The 16,730-nt window shown below is 33.6% G+C and overlaps 1 protein-coding gene across 1 annotated transcript in view; it reads left to right on the forward strand.

Annotated features, from left to right (window-relative positions):
- Nucleotides 1-16,730, forward strand: part of CWC27 (CWC27 spliceosome associated cyclophilin) — a 172,444-nt gene that overhangs the window by 30,366 nt on the left and 125,348 nt on the right. The window contains exons 9-10 of the mRNA XM_039870017.1: nucleotides 718-739; nucleotides 2,760-2,917. Coding sequence (XP_039725951.1) covers nucleotides 718-739; nucleotides 2,760-2,917 — 180 coding nt within the window. The remainder of the gene's footprint in view (nucleotides 1-717; nucleotides 740-2,759; nucleotides 2,918-16,730) is intronic.

Below are 16,730 nucleotides of genomic sequence, written 5' to 3' on the forward strand. Positions count from 1 at the left end.
AAGTTTGGGGATACTTTGAATACTAGGAAACTGTCTGCTTTAACAGCTTAGTGTTTAATTCAAATTTGCTTTGCTAACTTCTTCCTCAAAGCATTTTAGTCTAAGTTGGTATCATGGGTAAAGAAATCAGAGTTAAAGTGTTTTGTGAAGAAGTTGGCACATTTTGGACCAATTCCCTGAATATTATTTCTTATATATTTCAGAAGTTAATAGAAAATTATCTTACTATCTTTGTTGCTTCTCTTTGAGAAAGGAAGATGTCTTACTGTTGCATATAATTGCACATGATATATTGGGCCAGTGTCTTCTCAAAAGGGGACTAAAATACTATTATACTCATTTTCAAAAATTCTATTTCAAAACAGTCTTTTCTTAATATCTTTGTATTTGCAAGATTTGGTATCTTCGGCCAGAATACATCAAGCTAATGAAAGAAATTATTTTCTGCAGCCCTTTGTTCATAAAAATAGCATTGTTGATTATTGTTTGAGTTTTTTTTTTTTAATTCTATTGATTTCACTTATGTGCTAATGGAGTATACCTCTTATTGTATTTATAAAATGACTCCTTTTTAGAATGTGTCTCTGTGTTCCAGAATGCCATTCTGAAGTTTCTATGTTGAAATAAGTTTCTGAAGTATTAAACAAAATAGTTGAATAATTTTATTAAATTCATTCTGAAGCTAAAATTTACTTGTTTTTCTTATTTTTTTTATAGTGAAAAAGGAGATTCAGATGATGTGAGTATTTTAGTATATAGTTTGAACAATTTATAGAAAATTCAAAATTTTATATAAAATTATGTTTTTCTTAAAAGGTAATATGTATTATTTTTATAATTATACATATAAAATTTTGAAAAAAATTGGAAGATTTGAAAAATAAATCATTTGTTTTGATATTGTTATATTTTCTTACAACTATGTGTCTACGTGTATGTTTCCCTATAAAATGGAATCTTATAGATGAATTTCTAGCCTGTTTTTTCTTCCTCTGATATAACTTGAATACTTGAATACTCAAAATTCAGATGTCATTGATTTTATTTTATGTTAAAAGTTTGAATGTTGATGAATGGTCATGCTCCACAATGTATAGGAAATGCTTGGGTCAGTCTTTTGTAGTAGTATTCCTTCTTTATACACACATTTCAGAAGATTCTCTTTCATGACCGTAGTGATTTTTCTTTATTAGTTGTACTGGCTATTGAAGCTGTTAAACCAGAAGGCAGAGTTTTCTTTATGTATAAGAGATCAAGTTTTCAAGTCATCCATTTGCTACTCTATGTAAAAACTCATTGATCTTTGGATTGTATAATTCATTAGGAAGTACATAGCTTTCTGTGCATGAACACAGCTTCATCTATTACCATACTCAAAAGAGAGGGTTATTGCTAACTGTGTATAGTAAAGAAAGGATAAATATGTAACCTGTTCAAGAAAATCTTCCTGGAAGAGATGATTGTGTTGTGTCTTATAGGAGAATTAGAATTTAGCTAGATCAAAAAAGAATGTGGTGAAGGGCACGGTTGCTCTAGCTCTTAGAACAGCATATGCTAAAGCATGGTAACAAGGAGAGATTATATCTTATTTAGGAAGTACAAGCTCAGATTAAAGTTTGAGAAGGAACCTGCTTTATGTGAAGAGCAGGGAGGAAGAGTGTTAAAGGTAGAGAGAGCTACATGTGCAAAAGGCTCTGAAGCAGTAGGGTTTGGTGTGTCCAGGAGCCAAACGCAGACCAGTGTGACCAGAGTGCAGTGAGACAGGAGTGAAAGTGGGATGAGGTTGGAATGGGAGAGGGAACCAAATGTTAGTGAGGAGTTTTGATTTTCATCCTAAAAGTAATAAGGAACAGTTATAGGGTATTGGTTAAAAAAAAAAAAAGAGTGCTATGATCAACTTTGCAATTTAGGAAGATCACGGTTGGCAGTATTATAGAGGACAAATTAGAAGAAACAAATTGAAATCAAGGAGACCCAGCAGGAAGCTATGACAAGAGGAGAGTTTGACATAAGACCACAGCTGTGAGATGGGAAAGAGATAGATTTAAAAGAGGTCTGAGAGATGACAGATTTCCATACTATGAGGTGAGGGTGAAAGAGGAATCTAGGATAGCCAGCTGCCAGGTTTCTGATTTGGGCAATTCGTTAGATGGGTACAAATGAAAGAGTAGGCTTGATGTGGGGAGAAAAATGAAAAATTGTGGTTAATTTTCTACATTTTGAGATTCAGAGTACTTTAGACATCCATGTAACAATAATATGGATATGGAAGATAAGATCAAGGCGTGACATAAAAGTATAGATATGTTCTTATGGTTTTGAAGGGGGTGAGGTCATCTAAGGGTAGTGTATGGGTTCTAACTTATTTTGAATTAATCCCTAGTTGAGGTCAGTATGCTGGCCAGCTGCTTCCAGAAGCCACATTTCCCATTGGGAAAGAATGGGAATATAAGTTTACACAATATACAGAGGTGATATACGGGGTGATACAGAGGGAGCCCAGTCTATACAGCACAGAGGGGCCAGGTGTGAATTGAGCAAATAACTCTTACTGGAGTGTCATATACTTACTTAGTTCACCTAGAGCAGACCCCAAGGGTATTTCCACCTGTAGCAGATTCTTCAGGCTCTTACTAATTCAAACAAATAAAACAGAAAACAAAACTGGCCTAGAATGCAATGAGGAGGATTTGAGATGGATCTCTAGAAATGAAAAGGGAAATTGAACTCCTGCAAATAGTCCATTTCAATTTCCACAGGATGGAGAATTTGAAAGTACAGAGCATGATGAAAATATTGATGGTGATGAGAAGAACTTGAGGAGAGAAAGAATTGTGAAAAAGTTAAAAAAGGAACCAAGTGCAAATGTTAAATCAGCTGGAGAGGGAGAAGTGGAGAAGAAATCAGTTAGCCGCAGGTAAGTCAAGTATTGTGCTTCTAGTAGGTATCAGTGTATTTATCTTTTTGTACTTCATTTTAAATTAAGATTAAGTCCTCTATTCAATTTATTTTTTAAAACACAATTTTCATTGTGTTCGATATATATAACAGTTGTGCTAAATTAGCCCATTTGGAAGCCTAAAAGAAAATAGATTAGTTTTCAAGTAATTACATCAGTGATCCTATGAGTCAAATTCTACTTTATTTTTATCTGATCTCTTCTATAAATTTTTATATATGGGACAAGCAATATATTCACTATATATGGAAGGTTGTATTTGTTTAATATCAATAAGAGCAGTAGAGTAATTGTATAGAACAAAAAGAGATAGCTTCAGATTAGGTGAGTAAAATTTGTCAAAACTGTTAAGAAAGTGTGTGGGCCTGAAACCTTTTTTTTTTTTTAATTTTTTTTAATTTTAGGCGAGGCAACCCTTGGTTGACCTCACAGATTACAAGGATCTTGTCAGTTTACAATCCCTTATTTTTTTATTTTTTATGCCTGCAGCACCTGGTCTTCCTAGGTGATCTCCCATCCAAGTACTAACTTGCTTAGCTTCCGAGATCGGCTGGGGTAGGGCTTGTTCAGGGTAGCATGGCCGTAGACTGAAACCATTCTTAAATATCTTTTCAAATCTGATTTGTACTATATACCCCTTCTAATCTCAATGGTATCATAAAAGAAACTTAGGCAAATGTCTTATGATAAAGTTGTTGAATTTTGTGATTCAATATTTTATTCTCTTGAAATTAGACTTAATTGAAAAACTCTTTTGTGATCTTTTTATTATGACTTTATGGTATACATTTTAAATAATACTGCTTTAAAAAGTAATAGTATTTGTTTTGTTTTTGTTTTTGGATGGCCTACGTTTGGGGATTTAACTACATATAATCAGCATTCTTTTTTTCTGTTATATTTCTCAGCCTCATATAGAAAAACTCAAAAGTTACAAGTATTTCCATGTTGTCATTGCTTAGCTCCTTTAATTTTTTCCTTTATGTAACCAGAAAAGTAATTCTCAGAAATTTCCACTGATGGTATAACCTTTTGCATTCAGAAATGGTACTTAGAAGTTACCTTAAACATCATTTTTTCCAGTACCATTTATCTGACAAATAATCACTATTGAATAATTTAATATAATAGATTAACTTTTGGCCACCATTCACTGAAGATTTTTAGTGATCATGTATATGCTTATACATAAAAGGAGTTGATGAGCTTCTCATTAGCTCTGTAACTTTTAGTCAAATCATGAATATAATCAAGGATACCTTTTTCTCTCTCTCATTTAAGACATTTGTTTACTGATTTTTAATAGCTATGCATTTTTTAATGTGACAAAAATACATTTTGAATTAAATGAACCAATTATGTTATATTTAAATGTTTCCTTAAGTCCTCAAGTTTATTTTGTTGGCCTTAATACACTTTTAAATACTTATACACCCTGTAATTAATAGAATTTATAATTTAGCAAAGCTGAATTTTCTTCAAGAACTAAAGAAAGCTTATTTGGCAAAATTTGCCTTAATAAATGGTGGAAACACCAATATTCTATTTGTAAGTGTTCTCCTCTTTCCAGAATTTTCAATATTCACATCTTCTCTCTCTCTTTAATCCTGTCTCTTCTACCTACAAAGAGAAATAAAAGAAAAATGAGGTCAGGAGGACATAGAGAACTTCTAAATGAAAATACAGTTTTTCACCCTTGTTTAGTAATTTCCACGATTGTCTCATGACCATTTAAGTACAAAAAGTTCCAAAATTGTTAGTGCTTTCGGTCAGCTACACCAGCTTCACTATAGTTTAAGTCTCAAGCTAGTTTTATATAAAAAAGAAGAAAGAAAAAAGAAAGAAAGAAAAAGAAAGAGAATGTCTAAGAGTCTTAAACAAATTGTAATGTGGTGAAAAAGATAATTATACTTAAAGGAAAATCTCTGCTTAGCCTAAGTCAAATTATAAGGGAAATAACTGCCAGCTGAATAGGATGTCAGTATGAAATCATTTTCTATTTAAAAAAAAGCCGTCTTGCTATATACAGACTTTTCATCTGGATGTACTTGAAGTACTCTATTATCCTTCCGACATTCTTTTATTCAAGCAGTGGGGATCAGGGACTAGACTAGCCTACCAGCCCTTTGGCAAGGAGCCATTCAAAGTATAATTTTACTGAAATTTATTGGTATTACTTTTATTGGTAAAGAAACATTTGGAATCTGTTTAAGCTGTTTTTCACTTTGGATGTTAAGCCTACAAACAGTTTTGTTGATTACTTTATGTTTAAGCTGAGAATGATGTTTAACAATATAATCTGCAAAAAACTTACATCGAGTAGAATCTTTCCCTAATAATGTATTCTCAGCAATATGCCTAGTGTGTCGTTCCATTGAAAAGTACTTAGGGGTTCAGGGAAAAAAAATCCAAAGCTCTTCCTACCCTCTCTCCTTTCATTATACTTATTCTGATTTCTTTAGGATTTCTGTCCCTCGGTTCCTCCGTTTTCTAAATGCATCAGTCTCACTCTTATTCAGCCCACCTTCTCTAACCCTGTTCCTTGACTGCTGGATGTGATGAGCAAAATCACATAGCCATGTATAAGCTCAGCCTTAGCTGTGCCTCCAGTGCCTCTTCATTTTCAACTCCCCACGGTGCTTACTTCAGACTTCAATCAAACTCACTCACTCATACTAGATCACCAGGCTTCCTGTTCTCTGAAATAAGAGTAACCTTTTTAACTCTTATTCTTTTCTCTTTTCACCCTTACACTTTTAGACCAATTCTTATCTTTCTCCTGTGCTTTAAAGCAGGGGTTGCCAACTCCTGGGTGACAGACAGGTACTGTTCCTGGCCTGTTAGGAACTGGGCGCACAGCAGGAGGTGAGTGGCCTGCCTAGGGAGGGCAGCTTCATCTGTATTTGCAGCCGCTCCCCAGCAATAGCATCACCCATCACTGCCTCAGCTCCACCTCAGATCATCAGGCATTAGATTCTCATAGGAGCACTGGTCCCTGGTGCCAAAAAGGTTGGGGACTGCTGCTTTAAAGGGAAAGGAATCCCTCTGCCCTTTCAAAATGATTCCATCATTTTTCTTTTGTCTTCAGTTTTCTGTCTTCACTGGTTCCTTGCCTTCAGCTTGTAAATAGACTTAAGCCTCTCCCAGCATTCAATAGTTAAAACAAACAAAACCACTCCACTTTATTTCCTGTCCCCACCTCCTTACTTCCCGTTTCTTTTTAAATGTATATCATTGACATTTCCCTTACCACTCCACTGAAACTACTCTCACTCAGGCCATCTAATTGACAAATGGCTGCTTTCCAATTTTTGTTTCTCTTGGTGTCTGTGCTGTGGATTTGGCATTTTTTATTTGTTCTTGCTTTAAACCCATCTCCTTTGAGAACCTGCTTAATTGTGATTCGTGGACCAACAACATTGATATCACTTGGGAACTTTTTAGAAATGCCCCCTCAGACCCCACCCCACAGTTTCCTAATCAGAATGTACATTTTAATCCCCAGGTGATTTGTATGTATATTAAAGTTTGAGAAGCACTCCTCTAAAATACTAATTTTTATCCTCACTGCTACTGGACTAGTTCAAGTTTATATCATCTTAGCTCCAAGGCCAGCAACTTGTGAGTACTTTCACTGACTCCCCTGGGCATTTCTATTGCACTTTCTCACACTTCTTTGATAGTTAGTATGCCATTAGGTTTTACTTTTTTTTTCTCCTTTGTGTACCTTATACTATAACTTTCTTGAAGGCAGAGATTGTGTTTGTTTATGTTTATATCTCTGTGGTCAAACATCATAGATACCTAAACATTTGTATGAACGAGTGAACAAAAAAATGAGTGAATTCTTTACAGACAAACCACTTTCTCCTCCAGATCTTGTAACTTGCTTGTGTTTATCACATGGGATTTATTGGTTTCCCTATCCCTTTCCTAGACTGAGCTCCTTCAGAGACTGTCTTATTTATCTTTACAACTTCTGAGTGTAGTATAGTATGCATATGGTAATTGGTTATTAAAGTATGTGTAATAAGTGGATAAATAAATGAATGAATATTTTGTGATTTGTTAGAGGAATGGTTTTCACTCCTGACTGCACATTAGATTCACTGGGGGAATGTTTTTAAAAAATACTGGTGCCTGGGCCTCACCCCCACTAATTCTGAATCAGTTGAAGTCTGGGAAGTCTGGGCACTTTCTTTCTTTTTTTTTTTTACTTTTTAACTTTTAATTAAAATATAATATATATACAGGATACATCTGTATGAATTATATTTCATAGAGCATATGTCATAAGTATACAGCTTGCTGAAATTTTACAAACCAAATGTACCCATATACTCATTCCAGATCAAGAAATAGAAGATTGCTGTTACCTAGAAATCTCCCTCTTGCCTTATTCTGGTCACTTCCCCGCTCACCTCCTAATAGTAACTACTTTTCTAACTTCTAAGAACATGCATTAATGTAGGGCAATAATACTTTGTAAAATAATACTTTATAAAAGCTCTCCAGATAGTCTAATGTGCATCCAGGATTAAGAACCCTACTCCCCACCAAACACATACTCCCTTGATTACTTCTGAGGTGTAGAATAACATAAAAGTGGATTTAAAAAAATTATATTGTCAACTCATCTTTTCTGCATTCTAATAGGGATAAGACATTTATATCAGCTAATCTTACTTTTAATCTTTGAAAAAGATAAGAGTCAGTTTAGTGGAAACCAAGTAATTTTAGAAGAAAGAAAATATGATATTTGAATATTCCTAATGTTTTTAGAAGATGTGTGCTGGTAAGTGTTTAAATCAGTGTCTTTCAACCTTTTCTGTACATCTGAATTACCTGAGAACAGGCCCCTCACCTGATCAAGTCATTCAGAATTTTTGGTATGGAACTGTAGGAGTTTTAAAAATCACTCATGTTATTCTAATTTGCACTCAAGGTTAATTGAAAGTTTGGGGATAGTTGGAGTTTGTCCTTTGAAAAGTCCTATTTTAAAGCTTTTTGTAAAGAATCTCTTTTTTTGGCCTGTAGGTGGAGCTCAGCTGCTGCAAGTTAATCATGTAAACCAAATTGAGTTGTCTGCTCCACTTGTTTTTAGTATCTATGTATTTATAGCACAATAAATATCCAAACAGTAAAATTAGATGTAACAAGTAGACCAGATAGTAAAAAAAAAATCAGTGCTTTGTTATGATGATTACAGTCATGGAAATTATATCTTTTATTGTATAATTTCTATCATTTGTAATTTTATTGTGATTATTCATCTAAATTATCTTTATCAAATTGAAATATAAGTAAAAGAAATCTTGACACACACCATCAAGTAGCAATCATTAAAGATTTGATAGTAATCGTTTAAGATTAACTAGAACGTTATTAGTTTTCATGCTCGAACAGGTTCTGTTTTGATCAGCTATGTTCTCTTCGTCATGTTTAGTTGACCGGCACTATTCCTTTTTTGGAAAACAACTCTCTTATTTGGTAAGGTTAAGTAGAATTTGTGTTTTACTCATGAGCTATCTGTATTAGGTTGACTAAATATGAAATATCTTACTATAATGTTAGCATCAGAGATTTAGATATAAATATTGCAGTTGACATTGAAGATCTAATGAGTTGGATAGAAATTTAAATTATGAAGCAAGGGATACTAGTCTTAAATATCTCCTGATGTCTTTGTGAACACTCAGATGAGCTGCTGCTAATTTTAGTCTCTCACATCTCCCTTTGTTGGGTTTGAAATATGTGACTAGGATTTCTTATGGAACTTTGAATAATTTTTCTCCCAGTACTTCTAGCCTTCTCAAAAACATAATCTTCCTCTCACTCTTTGGGAATTTTTGAGTCTTAATGTTTTCTGGTTTCTCTTTCTTTATGGTTAGACTTAGGAAGTGCAGAGCAGTCTTTGTACATAAACTTCATTTGCTTTAACAAATTAAAAAGATAATACACAAAAATTTTAAAAATTTAAGAGATAGTACACATTTTAAACGGTGGTACAAATTTTCAAAGAGTACCGTAATAAACATTGAAATCCACAGACATTCTAACAATCCTATTAAAACTGTTCGAATCATCATCTCTAATCAGAACATTTTACAAGCAAGGAATGAAATTAACCAGTTAGAGCATTTCTACTTTCTTTCACCTTCTTTGCCTCAAGATATTGTGCTGAGGCAAATAGTAAAAGAGAGAAGAAATGAAAGATCTAAATACTGGGTAATTGGTCTCTGAAGAAAGAAAATTTAACAATTATTATTTCTTTGGTGTGGAGTAGTGGTTGTCCAAATATTGTATTTTCAAGAACTATTTGGGTTTAACAGCAGATATGAAGCTTTGGAGCAGTCCTGATTTCAATGAAGCTTGCATTTACTAGAACTTGATTTTTATTTTTTATATGTTCTTTCCTAACCAATCATTCTAATTCTCAAATATATGTTACTCTCATTGCAAGTCATCATGCAGAAACTGCTACTTGCCAGACAGTGCTGGGCTCCAGGAACATGAAAATAAGGAGAAACGGTTTCTGTCTGCAAACTTTCATAATATAATGTAAGAGTAAGAGTTACAAATAACTCTTACAATTCAGTATGGCAGGTGCTCTTATAGAAGTGCATGCAAAGAATTAACGGATATTAAGTAGGCAATATGTATTTTAGGAAAAGTTCAAAATACCAGGTTAAAATACGGTTGAATATAAAATTGCCATATTTGTAGGTCCAGAATATTCAAATAGCAATTTCATAAATTTCACCCTAATCCTAGTAAGATAAACTATTTTTAGAGCCAGTATTGAAAAGAAATAACATTTTAACATTAAGTCCAACCCTTTAAATTAATGTTACATAATCTCCCAATATAGACTAGATAGTTTATTGCCTTTACCTGTTATGTGTAACATTTTGGGATAGTAACAATTATAATATAAATCATACTATCACTTGCCATTTCTGGCAAGCTTCCATTTTTCTTCTGTTTGGATCTTTATAGGAAGAAATTTGGATATTCTGGACAAAAGAGTTTCTTGGGCTGTTTAAAATAAAAAAACCACTTTAAAAATGTCAAGTTAGTTCACTGAGAACCTTAATCCATATCCAAAGAATCACCTTCTAAATAAAACAAAAAATTCCTTGAATTTCAGTTACTTCAGAAATATGACAACTCTACTGTTTTTACAATTAGATTTTGTATGGCAGACAGGAAGTAATGAAATGCACATATGGGGGAGATTCTGTCAAAATAGGGAAGAGGTATTTGCTTCTCTTTAGAATGTATTGACTTGTATTACCCTTGAGAGAGTTACATTCTATTGATCTTGCAGTATCAGTTGTTTATAAGGAATGGAATTGTACACTTGAAATGTAGTATTGAGATTATGTGCAGAAAAACATTCTTTAAGTTATTCACTTGAGGAAGTGTTCTCTACCCTGGAACACATAGAGTCACGTTTAAAAGTTTTGAATTGTTCGTTGCTTTCCTACCTTCTTAGTCTTCCTAATGAATTTGCCTGTAAATTAAATTGGCAAGTACAGTTTGGGTAAAAGAAGGAAGTGAAGGTTCACCCAAGATGCAAAGTTCTCTGTTTAACAAGAAGTTAAAAGCACATGAAATTACACAAGGACCTGACAGAAAATTATAGTTAGTGATTTCATTTTTTCTATCTCTAGTCTTTTTTTCTGCCCCCTTCCCCTCTAAAGCTTTACTACTTTTCAGATATCACTTCCTTTTTGCACATTTTGAGTTCTTCTTTGCACTGGGCACTGTGCTAGGTCCCAGGATACTCACGTTTGTAAGTCTTAGTGTCTTCTCAAGTCATATAAGCAAATAAGGACGGTGAAGTGTTCATAGGCACTCTAGCCAGAGAATTGTTCTGTTATTCCACAAATGTTTATTGTTTTTTCTACAGTGTGACCAAGCATTTTGCTAAATCAATTTATTTCTTTAATTTAACCCCTATGACAAATCTTAATTTGTATTATTATCATTTTACAGATGGAAAAAAATTAGATTTAAAGAGGTTAAGTGACTTGTGGTTAGAAAGTGACAAAGCCAGTACTTGAACTTGCAATGGTCTGACACCTCTGCAGAAAGGGGTCAACCAGGACCAAATCATATGTGTGCAACTAAAATGTAACTCACATGGAATGCTTCTAGCAAAGGTGTAACATTATTTTAGAAATATTACTCTATATTGGTGTAGGGGATGGATTAGAGGAAGGAGACAGAAGCAGAAAGACAAATTAATAGATTATTATCAGCCCAAGGGAGGAGAGGTAGCAAGGGTCTAGCTAACTAAGGTAGTATCTGTGGAGATGGATTTGAGGAATATTAAGGAGATAACAGATTGGTTGTAGGAAATGTGAAGGGAAATGATATAGTCCAGTGACTCCTAGGTTTATGGTTTAGGTAACTTCCTTAATGGTGTTGATAAGCACTGAGGCAGGAACCCAGGATGTCTTAGTGCTGCTCCCCTCAGGCATTTTTGTCCTGGTAGTCCTTTCTGATATGCCTCAGTGTCTGTACACATAAGCATACATCCCGAAGTGTTTCTTATTTAGTTGCTCTCTTTATTCGTCATTCTAAGTAAGGTAATGCTATGGTAACAAACAATCACCAAATCTCAGTGGCTTAAAACAACTAATGTTTGTTTTCTTGGATCTTACTTCATCCTAATGGGATCTGTGAATCTGTTCCAAAGCATTTTCATTCAGGGACCCAGGATGAAGGAAATAGCCTCTTTCTGAGAGGCATGGCAGAGGTAAAAGAGCCATGATGGAATATATGCTAGCTCTTAAAGCTTTTACTTAGAGGTAGAATACATCACTTCACCACTTATTGGACAGAGCAAGTGATATGGCCAAGCCTGATATCCATATGGTGGAGGATAAACCTTTCACAGGGAGGAGCACTGTATTATTACAAGCAATAATACAATCTACTACAGTCTCTGTGCTTTAACCACGAATTGCTCTAGATACCTGTGACTATGTAAAAAATTTAATCATTGTCTTCCTGGCAAACAGGACAAAAAGAAATAAAGATTACATGATCACCATTACCTGAATTTTAAAAAGGATATTAATTCCTAATTTTGTCAAACTTTTAAAAAGTACAAAACCCTAAAGAAAATTTCTTTAAAGGGAATTCTATATAAAAGGTTAGGGAAGTTACACAGAATCTAGATAAAAGAATTACATACAGGCTTCACAGGAAAGGAAGTTGTCAGAAACTTCTATTTTCTCCCTTTCTCTGAAGCCTCAGACTTTCTGCTATTCTCTGTTCATTTGTTCCATTATCTTTTACAGTCTTGTGTTTTCTCCGGAGGCCTTTCTCTTGCAATTCAGTTCTTCAGAAGTAAATTAACTTGATTTCTGTGTCCCAAATATAAATTCTCAGGAGAGAGAATCTTACTGACTTGGCTTGGGTTAGGTATCCATTTTGTTATGTATTGGAGAGGTTAATGAAGTGGAGGGGAGTCAGAAAGCCATGAAGTATGTGGGTGTGACAAATATGGCTAGTTCTTCTGTCATCTCTCCTTCCCTTCTTAGTACTATAAACCCCAATTTTTAGCTAGGCTCATGACTACCTAGCTAAAAGACATTCACGAGTCTCCTTTGTAGCTAAGTATGGCCTTGTGACCAAATTCTGATTAATAACTGTGTCAGACTTTCAGTCAGCCTTTTTTAATGGGAAGAAGAAAGGCTAGCCTTCCTTCATCCCTTTCTTCTGCTACCAGCCAGGCCACAGGCTAAAATAAAGTATGGATGGCAGAATGACAAGGCCTGGGTCCTTGAAGACTTAATGGAACCACTATTCCAGCATTCATTGCCTATCTGGACTTTTTCTATGTGAAGTAAAATAACCTCATGTTGTTTAAACCACATATATTATTTGGACTTTTTGTTAAGTATAGCAGAATCTAAACCTATATGCTACAGTAAAGCTCTTTCTTCTGTGCTGTAGATAGATAGGCTCTCTAAGGTGGAAATATGGGCAGGGAGGAAATGAAGAACTGCTTCTTTATTCCCAGTGCCTTTCTTAGTTGATTTCCTTATTGTTCCTGGAAGAGAATCATGTTAATTAATAACATCCAACACCTTCACCTCCCTTCTCACCTGTGGCTGGTCACTTTGCTTCTTATTTCATTAGGAAAACAAGTAGCAAGAGAACTTCCCCATTTTCCCACTACTAGATGTACTCATCTGCATCTGAATCCATATTCTTCTAGCAAAGACAACCCTTTCGCTCTGTGCTTTGGTCCTCACACCCTTTCACTCTCTTATACACTTTGGCCAAGTATTATCTACCTTACTATTGTTCACCTCATACCAGACATGTTGTCTTTACTGTTCCACAGACACACCAAGCTCATTTTTCTTTTAGGCCTATGCACTTTGAGTTACCTTGGCTCGAAACTTTCTTCTCTGAGATATTCTTAGTAACTATTGCTTCTCTTCATTCAATTCCTTGCTCAAGTAACATCTCTTCAGAGAGATCTTTTCACACTATTTAAAACATGAATGATCCAAATGACCTAGAGACAAATTTAAAAAATTTTTTGACTTTTACAAAATGCATATTGAAGACCCACTCCCCTCCAACAAACAAACAAAAAGTCATTCAGTATATCTAGTATGTGATTTGCTCATAATTCTTTAGCCAGTTAATTAGTTATGAAAATACATGTTATTTAACCTTTCTTTATATATTAGGAACATAGATGAATAAAGGTAAATGAAGTTAAAAAGCAAGTTTGGATCTAGATTATCTATCTTTTTCTGGGCTCAGAAATTTGTAGAAAACAATGGTCACTCTATTTTAGGGAGACAAAATGACAGGGTTCCTTCTCCTAGCCAAAATCAGTTTTTCTACAGTTCTACAACTTTTTAAGAACAACTGCTATAGTGTTTCATCAACATTAATCTTCTAAATGAGTGGATTTTGTTCTATTTTGTTAGCCTTATAGAATTTTTGCCTTTATTTAAGCTTGTCTTTTAAAAAGTAGACACAACATAAACTATTCACTAATGACCTACTTTAAAGAGTAATCTCACAGAATTTATTACAGTTCTTTTCTACTTTTTTGCCAGTTCTGATATGTTAGTAATATTTGATCTCCCTCCTTAGTCTTTATTTAGATATCACTATACCATGTATATCACTTCATTAAATATATGTGTACATTTATATTGATTTCAATCTGTTTACTATTAAATGCACTTATTTGATTTATTTTTCTTCTCAGTTTTTTTAAAAAAGATTCTTAAAACATTTTCCTGTTTTTGCTCATTGCTAATTTTGTGATGTCAACTTAGTCTGATTTCTGTTTTAAAATTTATGGTGCTAATTTAGCTGTTTCTTTAAAGAATTGTCTAGTTTAAACAGTCTCAAATTTATTATATGGTAATGGGAAGGTTTCTGTTCCTACTGAAAAAAGTATTTTTTCATGGTCAAAGGCATAGATATTAATTGGCATATGAGGTTAAGTACTGAGTCATTTCTTTTTAATTTGTTTTTTCAGTTCTAGAAATTCAGTAGATCAAGGTATATATGTACTCAACAGATAGGAAGTTAGAGTTGTTCTTTGCTGTATATTTGATTTTCTTGAGTCTACGAAAAAGAATGTTTTCTTAACTTTAAAAGTTATATAATGACTTCTTGCCAATTTCTTCTTCCTTTTAGATAAGGATTTACTTTTTTAGTTTTATTAATCATTACATATTAATAGAAAATTTTCGGATATGCTTATTTGTTCGCAATATTGACAGTAACTTGAAATACCTTAAGGACAGGCTTTGTTTAAGGGAGTTAAAAAGAAAACCTTTGGCTTCACTTCAAAGAATTATGAAAGATATAGTGTAGGCCTCAGACAAAGACTACAGTGTTACAGTCCTTGTATTTTATATCCTGCAGCTGTTTGGTAAAACTAAGTTAGTTTTTAGGTACAGTTTGTATGTACTTGCCCAGTCACCTAAAAAAAGATATGTTACTGACCTGCAAAAGTATGTTTAGTGAGATAGAAGGTGAGAATCTCACCTTGATACTGCTTGAGAGTAGCGCAGAATTAGAGATCAGGATAACATTGCATAGTTATTCACTAGCCTGAATTATTTAGCTTTATGCTCATTATTATAGTCTAGGTATGATTTATCAATGTTCTAGTGAAGTTTTTAAAATTATATTTTCTTTCTTTTAGTTTTTAGCCTATAGTATATAGTATGGAAAGAATGTTGAAACAAAACGTGTTTACATTTTAGTAGATATTTAAAGGTCTTTGCAGCAAATTAGTTTTTACAGCAAATTAGTGATGAAAATACACATCTTAACCTTTTCCTACATGTTAGGAGCATATGCGAATAAAGGTAAATAAAGTTAAAAAGAAAGTTTGGATCTAGATTGTCTCTTGTTTTCAGTGCTATCCTCAGACGTTTGCAGAAGACAGTGGTCACTCTACTCTAGGGAGACAAAGTGAGAGGATTCCTAGCCATACTAGCCTTGTTTCTAAGCTGTGCTAGTCAATAGCAATAATTTTCGGTAGGAAGAAAGGAATGTAACACCTATTATAGTACTTAAGCATAGCCTGTAACAAAACTTAAGCACTTAAGACCTTGAGTGGAGTTATAACCTAAAGATGGTTGAATTGCAGCATCACTGCTTTGGGTCTTTGGTGTTATGGCTATAATATTGAAGGATGTTTGAATTACTTTAATTCATGGAATTTAAAGCAATAGAGAGCCTTTTGTGATATGTAAAAGCTCCTACTAAGTACTTTTTATAAAACACTGATTAAAATACTGTTTACTCCAACAAAAGAAGCATGAAGGGTGTATTTGTATGAGAAAATTAATTTCAGTTTGTTCTTTTAAAAAGTTTTTAAAGTAACATTTTAAGAATGTAAGTCCATATCATATGTATCTTTGAATATTTGTACTTCTTTAAAACACTGTAACTGCTGAAGTTTAGTATAGGTGAATAACGGACACCTAAACCAGGTTAAAACAAAATGAAAAGATTAAAACCCCTATAGAGCTATAAACCAGACATGGAAATAAATTATGCCAACAAGATTCACCTCATCTGGGCACTTTAAGGTGGGGAAACTCCAGTTTCATGGCGGAGCCATTGTCTAATCTCGGTATATTATTGCATGCTACATCATTCTTTTTCTGCTTTACAGTAATCAAGTTCTGCTTAACTTTTTTTGGTTGTTGTTATATTTCTATTTCTGATTCTTAAAACAGAAAAATCCTTATATAGAGCTATGATACCTTGAGCTTGAGTGGCTACTTAAGTATATGCTATTTACCAAAATCTAGAGCATTACATACTTAATAAATCTTAAAAAGGGGAAAAAAATAGCCAAAGAATAGAGAGATAAATCAATGGAACAGAATACAAAACCCAGAAATAGGCTCACACAAATATAGTCAGTTGATTTTTGACAAAAGCGCAAAGACAATTTGATTGAGAAATGATAATCTTCTCAACAAATGATGCTAGAACAATTGGAGATCTATATGTAAAAAAAAATGAACCTAACATGTATCTCACACTTTATACAAAAATTAACTAAAAAACTATTAAGCTGCTGAAAGAAAACATAGGACAAAATCTGTATGAACTTGGGTATGATAATGAGTTTTTAGACAAAAAACAATGAAGTCCACTGATAAATTGGACTTCATCAAAATTTTAGAAGACTGGCTCTGCAAAAGATGGTGTTAAGGGGATGAAAAGAAAGCCATAGACTGGGAGGTATTAT

The sequence above is a fragment of the Pteropus medius genome, unplaced genomic scaffold (assembly GCF_902729225.1).
Source record: "Pteropus medius unplaced genomic scaffold, Ma_sr-lr_union100, whole genome shotgun sequence".
In the NCBI taxonomy this organism is placed as follows: domain Eukaryota; kingdom Metazoa; phylum Chordata; class Mammalia; order Chiroptera; family Pteropodidae; genus Pteropus; species Pteropus medius.